Raw genomic sequence first — 12,600 nt, forward strand, 5'->3', positions numbered from 1 at the left:
AATTACACTTTCACTAGTAGTAGTAGTAGTAGTAGTAGTAGTAGTAGTAAAAGCATACTGCATATTTTAAAAGCAATGACATCTTTGTATAGCCACGCTACATAGTTAGCATTAGCAATGTATAAGAATTTGAGTACATTTCAACTTGCTTAAAATCTGGATAATTGATCTGATCATGTGAGGATATCCATGCCATGCAGTCTTGCACTAGTTCAACAAATCTTTCCTCAAAACAAAAGCTCAAAATGGAATGGTAAATGGACTGCATTTATGTAGCACCTCTCTCCAAATCATTTTACCTTCACACATAGACAGCGGAGGAAACCATGAAAGGCTCAAACCTGCTCATCGGGAGCAATTATGAGTTCAGTGTTTTGCTCAAGGACACTTCGACACAGAGCCAGGGATCGAAGCGGTCACCTTCTGATTCCAAGACGGACGATTCTACCTCCTGAACCACTGCCGCCCCCCTCAAGCACTCATTTGGAGTCACAGCCATAGAGTTGTATTACAATTCTAATACAACTCTGTGGTCAGAATTCGATGTGGTCACTGTGCAGGCAAAGCATTGAATAATCCAACTGAAGTAATGGAATACCGGCCACAACTGTGACAAACCAACCATGGGATTTGGACCAATTGCTGAAAGGGGAATATGGACAACAAGAAAGACGAAAGGATAAAGTTCTACCTGCCAGCCAGACAGACAAAAATACTGCGTCTTTTGCTCTGCATTGCTCCATAAGTTCTACTTCTTACTGAGTAAGGCCTTTATGGTCCTTTATCTGAAAAGTAAACAGACACACACCTAACTCAAAGGCCTATCTATCTATTTGGCAAGAAATTGAATGAGAATTTATCTGCATTGTTCACTCCCAAGGGAATTCCTTTCCATTCCACTCTCTCCAAAACTGATATAATTGTCCTTCACATACTGTACCCCCCTAGTTTAAGGTTTGCATTAGACGAAAGCCTTCAGCAGCATGCCTGCTGTAAAAGTGCAGTAAATACCAGGAGAGTCTTCAAGCAACAATTAGAATGTGTCTTGTTAGAACTACAATATTTACAAAGCTATACAGGACCATCTAGATTGTGATTTCGGCTACAGTACACTGCTCACAGACAGTGGCTACTCGTCGCTAGCTGACTATCTGATCAGCTGGCTGGTGATGGGCCTCACTGTGGCAGTTCATGTGTCAGGAAGATAAGGCAGCGAAAAACTCCCCATGGGACAGGTCTGAGCAGGCTTGTGGCAGCTGCTGTGAGCCGGCCGGCATGTAGGGAATGAATAGGAACAGGGATGCAGGTACCACAAGGCCAGCTCTCCAGGGAAACTGTCAGCCAACATTGATCTGAGGTCATCTTAGCGCACTCCACCGCTTCCCCTCTGCATTAGTGGTAGGAATATGAAACTGGAAACAAACATTTAACTTTCCAGGCAAGCTTAAAACTCTGGATGCAGGCCCGGGCCCATGCACACTATGATATGCAAAACACTTGTGGCAGTTAAGAATGTGGGAGTGCCCTGTGTCAGATTTGATTTCATCTGGCATGCTACTTGGGCTATTGAAGCACAGCGGAGATATCTTCTGAGGGCTGAGCGGGTTCGAGGCCTTTGCTTGCTGCCCACAAAACTCTGAAGCAATCACTGCCAGTGCCAAGCATGGCAATGGAGATAGTGCTGACTGTACTGCAGTCAGGGTTATTATAAACAGCAGTAACTAACTGTGTAACATTCACATTGTCTGAACGTGGGAAGGTGGAGGTCAGCTTAACATTCTAATGACAGCATTCCGAGAGCTTCAAGGCAAAAAGGAGTCCACTGACTTACAATGGACTACCAGTCCAGCATGGTGTGTGTTTACCAACAGAACAGTTCCCCTGGAGGGACTTTCACCAGTGTTGCCATGTCTGCGTATTATAAGCGACTTTTGGCTTGTTTTTCTGTAAAGTTGCTTGTAAATATTGGTAGTTGCGGGTTTAGGCTTGTTTCTAAAGTGTAGTTGCTTATTTGGGCTTGCTTCCATTTTTATTATTATTATTATTTAAACCAGTGGTTCTCAAATATTTCCATCTCATGGACCCCCAAAATTAAGTATTTGTCCCTAACCCCAATCTGAAAATGTTTTGTGCCAGGGAGCCCTGCATACCAGATTTATGTTGTTTAAATGTTTCAAAAAATCTTCAAAAGATTAAGATTTTTTTTGAAAATGGCAGATCTACAAGCTCACAACGAGTCGCATCTAACCCTAGATCTGCCATTTTCAAATAACCGATGCATATAATAGGTTTTAAGTGCTTATGGCCTAGTGGTTGCTTCTTTTAGGCTTGTTTTCCTAGACCTGGTTGCTTGTTTCTCTCACAGAATCTGGCAACACTGACTTTCACTTGTCTCCACAAGGCAGTGCAGCAGCAAGTCTATCAGCCTCATAAAGCGCATTGAAAGATTCCAACGAGGGGTAGTCATTTTGCCGAATGCCAATGTTTGATTATGGGTTTGTGCTGCTGTCTGACTGCTTCACAACATGGCGTGGTATAAAGGAAAGGATCAAACCAATTCCCACAGACCTCGCCTACGCGCAAAACACAAACAAACCCACCACCATGCTAGAAAGCGTCCCAGATTAAGGCCAAGTTATATAACTTGGACTCCATTTGTGTGTGTGTGTGTCTGTGTGTATAATATATGGACAGCGACGGCTCACAAAAGGTACAGAAAGTGCACGCTGTTGTTTCCCCCCAAAGCATGACAACAAATCATGAGTTCAAAGAAACCATGCAAGGACACCTGACATTATGATCTTACTGCGACAGAACAGCTGCTAAACGTAACGTTTTGCAGCTAATGTTCAAATCTTAAACGGGTGTATATTTACCACTGAAGTCGTTATCCCAGAGCTATTAAAGCTACCTAGCTTTTCGATGAATTGAATACACAGGAGGACCCCCAATGGAAACAAGCCATAGTGCTTTCTTGGGGTTTAATCCTTTTAGCATCCTTTTGTATAGAACTTAGCTCTGGTCCATAGCGTTAGAAGGACTTCTCCTCTTCCTATGGACCAGAGCTATATAACAGAACTGTACTTGTACTTGATGTGCTTTTTCTTGGGGCAAACTGTTAAGTATTCAATCAACCAATAAATAATAATGAGAAAGTACACAAAGAAAACAATCACAAGGGTGTCATTCTTATCACACATGGCAGATTAGAAAGTAAATCGTCATCTCGATCCAACAGTGAACTAGAAAGTGCTGCTTTGTTATTTATTATGTAACTCTGCGTTACAATCGGGATGGACTGTCTGCCTGTAACTGTGGTTTCACTGTATGATACACCGTAGGTGTGCGTATAGTAATCCAGTCGCTGCGGTGCGTGGATGGACGTTTACCTCGGTATGGTGATGCATTTGGTGTTGATGTTCTGCGTGCAGATGGCTTTCTCCAGCTCGTCCAGCTGTCCCGTCTTCTTCAGCTTCTTCACCAGGCTCTTCACCGCCTTCTCGCACCATTTCTCCTCCTGGCCGTTCTGCTCGCCCTTCTTCCAGCCCAGCAGTCTCTTCACGATGGGGGGAGTGAAAGGCAAAATTGACATGTTTGGAGATCAGTCAACTATTAAAGTCCTTTATCCAGTGCTGAGAGGAGAGAGATGGTGGTCCGCACGTTGGCAAAAAATAATAAATCCGCAAACAAATCTTGTGTTTGTTGAGACGGTGCCAGATGTAGAGAAAACTGGTGGGGTTTAAAAAACAACCGATTGTTTAATAAACTCCACGGTAACGCTGTGAAGCATCACATTGAAATGGGTTCAGTCCTTGGTTGGTGTTCCGTCCGCCTGTGTCTGGAGCTCTCTCTGTGATCAGTGTTGCCAGGTTTTGGGAGAGCAATAAGCACTGCAGCCAGGTCTATGAAAACAAGCCCAAAAGAAGCGACTATAATGGGCCACATGAGCACTTTAAGTCTTTATTAAACATAATCGGCTATTTGAAAATAGCAGATCCACAAGCTCACAACATGCGACGCCTTGTGAGCTTGTAGATCTGCTATTTTTGAAATAAAGTATTGGGGGAAAGGGACAAATATGGAATATTTTAACAACTCAAATCTTGTATGGGGGTCCCTGCCACAAAATATTTTTAGATGGGGCGGGGCGGTGGACAAATGCATATTAAATTGGGGACGGGGTCTTTGACATGAAAATGTTTGAGAACCAGCTGGTTTAAATGACATTTGGAAACAAGCCCAAATAAGCAACCACACTTTAGAAACAAGCCCAAATAAGCAACCACGCTTTAGAAACAACAAGCCCAAAAAACGCAACCCGCAACTATCAATATTTACAAGCAATTTTATAGAAAGTCCAAAGTCGCTTATAATAAGCCGACATGGCAACCCTGTCTGCGATTAACGCAACGTGCAACCAGCGGGAGATGTGGTACTACTCCGCGTAGAAACCTAGTTCTGTCTACACATCTTTTGCAATCGTTTTAAATAGGCTACTCTCAATAGAAGTTACAACCAAACACCACACATGACTTAAGCGGCACTTGAATAAACTGTATTAGTCCTGGTGATTTTATTTTGCTTGAGGTTGTCATTGTTTTATTCTTCGACCAACAAAGTTTGGTTAAATTCAGTGTTGCCAGAGTTTGTGAGAGAAATAAGCAATCAGGTCCATGAAAACAAGCCAAAAAGAAGCCACTAAATTTGAAAATAGCCGATCTACAAGCTCACAACGTGAGCAAGCTTGTAGATCTGCTATTTACCAAAAAAAAGAGGGGGGGGGGCAATTTTGGAAACACAAATCTTTAAACAACACAAATCTTGTATGTGGGTTGGGGGGGTCCCTGGCCTGGCACACAATTTTAAATGTATAAGAACCAGTGTTTTAAACAACACTAGGAAACAAGCCCAAATAAGCCACTACACGCAACCAGCAACTAACAATATTTAACAAGCAACTTTGCAGAAAAAGAAGCCCAACGTCGCTTATAATAAGCCTACATGGCAACACTGGTTAAGTTCAGAGTCATCCGCTGTCTGCAGTCTGCGGAGTTTCAGTCTGCCTCCAATGCAAATGCAGCTCCTCTGTAGTCTGTTTAGACTCCTCATTCAGACCCTGAAAGACCACTGAGACTGAGAGCAGCTGGACAAAAGTACCGCACATTGCACAATCCATTCCCTGCCTTTTTCCAGCCTTGCAAACTGCATGCAGACAGTTGTGGTTAGCAGTAGCTGCCTTTCTGACAAATACATGTACTACACACATATATAGTTGCATTGATTTGGTTATATAACACAAGAGTATATTAACTCATAAATAAAACACAATTATATACGGCAAACTCAACTTCACTTAACTCAACTTTGTCAGGTTTACAGATGTAAAAGGTGTGGGTAGTTTTTTACAAGCTACCCACACATTTCAGTTATAAAGAAGAATAGAGGAATAACAAAATCTAATATCAAGTAGGCCTATAGCTAAACAAAAAGTGTGTATAATCTACTTAAGAGTCAGTCTCCTTTGTAAGTAAAACATCAGCAGCAGCAGATATCAAATACTGTATGAAATAGGCCTATGTGGGAGGGAATATATCTCCTCCCTCCCTGAACACACTTATAAGTGTGGTCACTGCATGTGACTGAAAACAAGCTTGACTATTAGGGATTTTTTTTTTGTTTAAATCAGTTGTTTGTCTGGTGAATGTTAACGTTTTTGTTATTGTTATTGTATATTTGTGTGTGTTATTTACTGGATTAAACCAAGCAAGCATCTCTGAATGAACTTCTCTGTCTCCAACATAAGAAAATAACTTGTGACCTGTAGGGTGCACTGAAGAATATGCCATCTTGCTCTGGTTTTAAGATGTCAATGTTGTATTGCTGTGCAGTCCATCATTGGGAAATATGCACACACTGATGCATCATGCATGCACACACATGGACTCTCTCTCTCTCTCTCTCTCTCTCTCTCTCTCTCTCTCTCTCTCTCTCTCTCTGTGCCCCTTGACACCATTATGTGCAGGCCAGGAGATGTGTCATGGTGGACTGTGTAGTACAACTGAGTCCTCTGCCAGTGATTGCCCAGTACAGCTTGGTGTGTGTCTATCTTTGTTCTTCAGCTTCAAAAGAAATACTTAACTGCATCCAAGGACAGTTTCCAAATCGTGAGTGCCCTATTTGCAAGCACTTGAAAAGGCTGTAAAACACTGATTGCTCCACAGCAATATAGTAAGTGCACTTTGTTGGCATTTCAAATTCATTTGGTGCGCCATCAATGGCCTGAAAGCAACATGTTGACATTTTACAATATAATGTAGGCCAATTCAGTATCTGGAGGTAACTTTTACTATGCTACATACATTTATGTGCAGATTTATTTTAAACCAAAAATCAAGAATTTGCATCTATTTGCAACAAACGATATACACATTCAAAGAACAACCTAAAAAATCATTAACAAATATTTTTTTCTTTTTAAACATGTGTCTAACCCCATTATGTTTTTTTAACCCCATATCAGTGGTTCCATTTCACAGTTCACAGTCATCCTAGAATAGTAACAATGACTTGTGGTTGTCATTTTGGTATGTACAGTACTGGTGATTATAGCAGTCCCCCTCTTTCTTTCTTTCTTCCTCTTTCTTTCATGCTTGTGCTAAAATACAGCTGCCTTTGAGCCAGCACAACAGGCCCTCTTACCTTTAATCATATCAGTGATACTCCAATGCATTTACATCAGCTATAAGCATGCTTACAAACTTCATCTAAACTTGTGATGAGAAAACTCAAACTTTTTCAAACAGATTTGAAATTCGAATGGCTGAACCAAAAGTATCTGTACAAAATAACATTCCTGAAAATAAAATACATATATTAAGACAAACATTTATTGTACATTATGGTAGTATAGAAAATGTTAATGTAGCATCGTAATAACACAGACCCATCAGATACACACTAAAAACCCAATTACATAAAATCACAAGTGATAAATGACAATCATCATCAAATCATACCATCCTATTTGCTCTTCTTGTTTAGCTGAGTAATGGCTCAGGGAATGAATGAGTTCCTGATTCTTTGTTGTTTGGCACTCTTGTCACTTGTTATCAGTTTTTTATATCTGTACTTCTTTTTTTCTGACAAAGTACCCAACTATAGCTGCAGCTGTTTGGTAACAATGATGACTGTTACAGCTGTAAACAACACCAAGGTCTCAGTTAAAAGTGGTGTGTTGGCAGGTTGGAGAAGAGGGAGCATGCTGCCATGTCACATTGCTGAGACCCTTCAGTCGCCCCCCACCACCACCACCCCACCCCACCCCTCCCCCTGGCACCTGTTTATGCCTCCGGGGACACGACCGGCCAAGACAGCTGGTTTGGTTTTGGAGAAGTGTAGGGTGAGACGGATATAAGGGGTGGTGGGGGGATGGGATTACAGATGGACGGTAGTGGTTGCGGGGGGTTGTGGTGGAAGGCGGGACTATGGAGGGGGTCTCTGAAGAGAAGAATTACAGAGCACAAAAGGCATGTCAGTAAGGCTGAATAGGTAATGACCATGTACAATCCGATGGATGATAATGACATTGTGCTGATCTGCACCTCAGGGGACTTGGTTCAGTGTGTGTGTGTGTGTGTGTGTGTGTGTGTGTGTGTGTGTGTGTGTGTGTGTGTGTGTGTGTGTGTGTGTGTGTGTGTGTGTGTGTGTGTGTGTGTGTGTGTGTGTGTGTGTGTGTGTGTGTGTGTGTGTGTGTGTGTGTGTGTGTGTGTGTGTGTGTGTGTGTGTGTGTGTGTGTGTGTGTGTGTGTGTGTGTGTGTGTGTGTGTGTGTGTGTGTGTGTGTGTGAGAGAGAGAGAGAGAGAGACTTTGTTCGATGTCCGGTGACCCAACTGAGTGTGTTTGCAGAAGGAGACGAGGTTCCAAGTGTTTGCGAGGTTGTGATAACATTGAGTCTGAATGCTCAACAAAGAGAGTAAATTAATTATTGACCAATGCACAGTGCGTGTTCCTTTTGGCATTTTGCCTTAATATTCATTCTATATAAGTTCCTCTATATAAGTACCACACACTTTCACACAAGGATGCCTGCAATGATGGACCACTAGCTCAGTATACTCATATAGAGCAAAATCTCTCATTAGCACAAGGCCATTATTTTGTAGTTGAACAGTAAACAAGACATGACATAATGTCAATTACCAGCTGATAGTGGACTAAAGGAGGCTGAGGAGAGAGCACGCCCATATCTTCATCGACGGCATTGCAGTGGACAGGGTCAATGACTTCAAGTACCTCTGCGCACACATTGCTGAAGACCTGGGACACACACACGCGTGGTGATAAAGGCCTGCAGCGCCTGTATTGTGTCACCTCACCTGCCCTGAAGAAATTCATGGTGAGTCCCCGCATCCTCAGGTTGTTCTATAACAGCACCACAGGGAGCATCCTGACAGGCTGCATCACCTGCTGGCATGGGAACTGCACCGCCCTCGCCCGGAAAGCATTACAGAGCATGGTGCAGATGGCCCAGCGCATCGTCGGAGGTGAGCTTCCCTCCCTACAGGGAATATACGAGAAGCAGTGTGTAGTCAAGTCTGAGTGAATCATCAAGGACACTCACCACCCCAATTTTTATTTTTATTTCTTTCTCTATCTCTTTCCACCTTTCTTGAAACTGCAATGATGGGAGCTTGTACGACAAAGAATTTCACCCACTTTTTTACAACTGCAAACTTCTGTGATATGACAATAAAGTTTAGCTGAGTTGCGTGTAGATGCATGGGCGTGTGTGCGTGCATGTGTCCTTTGCTTGCTTATGATCTTAAATGCAGGACATTATTATGGCTAAACAGAGCTCAGGGCAACAAAGTGTTGATTGAAGATTCAATATGTTTTATTGTTGTATATTTGGAGAGAAAGCAATGTTTTTTCACAGATGTACTTGGGGATAGAAGAATAGTTCCAATCCATCTCTTAACAGACTCTGACATCTCTTCCAGTGATTATGAAAGCACACAAAGAACAGAACACCTGCCATCCATCCATCCACCCATCCATCCACCCATCCATCCAGCCATCATCCTTTCTCTCCAATGTATTCTTCTTTCTTTTCTTTTTTTCTTTCTTTCTTTCTTTCTTTCTTTCTTTCTTTCTTTCTTTCTTTCTTTCTTTCTTTCTTTCTTTCTTTCTCTATAAGAAGACACTGTCTCTCCATCTTTCTGTAACTGTCTCTGTAGTGGTAACATTTCCCTCTCTCCTAACACACCACCAGCGTGCATATTCCTATCTATATTACAAAGTCACTTTCTCCAGATGATAGGTGATTCATATTATTTAGTTAATCCACTTAAAAAGAGGAAGCCATTTTCATTCCTTGATGAAAATATTTGGAAATTGTTTGCTGTTGCACAACTTGCAGGGCTATGAATAACAGCAAGAGAGTTATTCTTTTTGCTTTAATGTGCATGAGACTATGAAATCCAAGTAGAATATACAAACAATCCTTGTTGAATGGAGTGTAACATTTCATTATGTATCAAGGAAAATAATTGAGACCAAAGTGTTTGAGATTATATTAAATAAATAAAATGTTTGCCCAGATTTGCAGATCTCAGTGTTGTTAATTAAGTTTACAGAACATGTTTTTGCGAGCATCAGTCACTGTGTGTAGCCTCTAGTAGTAACCTGCTGAGATTAATTCATGTTTGTTATTCCTCTGGCCTGAATGACTCATTGCTGTGCATCCGCTCTGAACCAACCTAGGTCTGCTGAGGTGACTCCTCTGTTGTATTATGTGTGCTCTGAATGACTCCAAGCTCACATTACTGACACAGTGTAAATATAACCCGAGTGAGGTTATGAATGAGCCCATCCAGAGTCATAATGTAGTAAATGTAGGTCAATTCCCTTCCCTTATATGGTCATGCTGACTGGAATGTATCATGTGTCCACTCATGTGAAATAACAATAACAGTGACAATTTTCTTTTGCAAGTATGTTGGCTAACTGACAGATAAGAACATAGACACTTCCCTGACTGAGCAGTTAAAATCATATCTTATCTTACTTTCTACTCAATGGCCATGATAAAGTGGTCAATCCCGTAACAGGAAATATCCTGCGAATGATGATGTGATGATTCAGCATTCTTTGAGATGTAAACTCTAGGTCAGCATCAGGTCACGGATATTGTTTCATTCAGTTATGTTAGCCTACACAGCTCTTGTCTTGTCTACATGGAATCTGTTTGCAAAAGAATGTCCAATGTAAAGACAGTTCTGTCCATAAATGACTTTAACATTAACATATAGATAGAGCTTTATTGATTCAGTTGTCAATGGCAGCACAGCAGTAAGAAACACAGGACAGGTGCAGAAAGGGGAGATACAGCATAGAGTAGCAACGAATAGGCTACTAATAATAAAGATAAAATAGGTAGCAACACACTGTGACTAGCAAAGGAGTAGGCTACTACACACCAGATATAGCCTATACACAAAATACTACCTGTTTTTATTGATTTAATACTTTATTAGTCAGAAATGTAAACAGCATGGAGGTACAGGCTAAAATGATAACACAGAAAAGTCCTGGGGACTACAGTGTACAAACAGTATTGTCATAAAAATGGATGCTAGAACAGCAAAGGAATGACATCTAACCCCAATTGACCCTTTGCTAACCTCCGACCCACCACTCTGCAGTTCTATGTCTGGCAAGCACTGCTCATCCATTGACTTGAATTGAATATCACAGATGTTCCCACATCAAATAATCGTATCGTTTTAATAGCGAGACTCACAATCTTTTCTAAATCTAGTCAACAAGGCCTGCATTATGCACTGTAAAAATGTGCTTAACATTACTATTTCAACAAACTAAATTAATTAGAGGCAAATTCTAGTTATCACTAGAAGGAGGGAGGAACAGCATCTAATCAGTCGACTATTTTAACATCATTATCACCGTACAGGAGAGGAGTGTTTGTGTACTGCAAGACTACAAATAGTAGCAGTCAATAATTAGACAAACAAATGAATAAACAAACACTTAAAGGAGTGGTATGGTGTGGTAGGAGTTGCATGTGATTCTGGTGTGTTGAACTCGGAACTTGAACGAGACCCAAGGTTCCTTTTGAAGTTACTGACTGCCTCCATACCAAATACACATCTGCTACAATAACAATATAAACGGCTTAAACGGCACATTTCTAAATATGCTCATGAATCTAATCAATCTATACACCATGCCATAATAACCAACCATATCAATGCACAGTGATGCTGGTGCTGAACATCCTCAGTGATTCACTGAGGATGTTCGTTTTATTTGTTATGTTTAATGTCATGTAGGCTATTGCCATCGGGTGACTCGTGTTATTTTCCCAATGTTAAACTCTGTGTGTTCAACAACACAGGCACAACCTTGCAGTTTCAGTGCAGATTTAGCTTGGAGAAACTAAAAATGAACTCTCCAACCACTCTGGGCACATGGAATCACTGTTGCTTGTCCATAGTCCCGCCATATCGTTATAGTTGTATTCTTATTCTTGCTATTAATGTTGCAAAGTTTATTGTTTACAAGTGCTGGCGATTTCACACTGACAGCAATGATATGAGAGTGCCTCGCCATGGTAATAGGAAGGGTGGGCACCATAACATTCTGGGCACTATAGGGAAAACTGGGCACCTAGGAAGAGCGAGCACTAGGGAAATGTGGCCACCAAAACAGAGCAGACACCAGGCCTTGGAAAAGTGGGAACTATGGAAATCTGGGCACCAAAACAGAGTGGGCACCGGGACAACTGGGCACCTCGGAAGAGTGCGCACTAGGGAAATGTGGGAATCAAAACAGATTGGGCACCCCATCCAAAACATTTAATGACACATTTTATATAAGTTTGAGGTTAAGGATAGGCATAGTTCTGTGAGGTTAAGGTTAGGTTTAGGCATAGTTTTACTGAGGTTATGGTCAGGGTTAAGGTTAGGCATAGTTTACTGAGGTTAGGGTTAAGGATTAAGGTTAGGGTTCGGCATAGTTTTACTAAAAGGTGCCCACGTCTTCACCCATAAGGTTTGCCAGGACCAGTTAGCAACGGTTGCTAACTTCTTAAGCTAGCATTGGACAATCACCATTGAGGGTAGGTAGGCTGCTTAGCTAAGGGGAGCAAAAGCAGCAGAGTTATGGGCATGAGCAAGAGAATGTATGGACACTGACAGGCTAGGTCTCCTTGGGAACCGCACACCATTAATTAACAGGAATTAATGATGAAATCATGATAAATTCATGATGAATTAATGTGAGTTAATTAAGCGTCAATTACTGTACAGTGTTGTATTTGCCCATTGAGGAAGTGTTACCAGAAAAAACATTTGGGGGAAAAACAAGTGTCCTGCCCAAGGGGTAATTTGTTTTGAGTTTGAGAGAGTGGCTCACTGACTTTTACTTGTAGTTAGTTCAGGGATTTGAACTAGTACACACACCTTACTGTGTGAGGCCTGATTCTCTGACCTTTAGGCTTCCAGCACCCCGGAACTGTTTCAGTAGACAGTCACACGTTCACTTCAAATGTATGCAGGACTTCGCAGCGCTGCTTAGCAGT

The 12,600-nt window shown here is 41.6% G+C and overlaps 1 protein-coding gene across 1 annotated transcript in view; it reads right to left on the reverse strand.

Annotated features, from left to right (window-relative positions):
* Window positions 1-3,835, reverse strand: part of smad3a (SMAD family member 3a) — a 28,511-nt gene extending 24,676 nt beyond the window's left edge. The window contains exon 1 of the mRNA XM_080428829.1: window positions 3,390-3,835. Coding sequence (XP_080284955.1) covers window positions 3,390-3,592 — 203 coding nt within the window. The 5' untranslated portion in view covers window positions 3,593-3,835. The remainder of the gene's footprint in view (window positions 1-3,389) is intronic.
* Between the last annotated feature and the right edge of the window lie 8,765 nt (window positions 3,836-12,600).

The sequence above is a fragment of the Gymnoscopelus braueri genome (genome assembly GCF_963280865.1).
Source record: "Gymnoscopelus braueri genome assembly, chromosome: 1".
NCBI lineage: Eukaryota > Metazoa > Chordata > Actinopteri > Myctophiformes > Myctophidae > Gymnoscopelus > Gymnoscopelus braueri.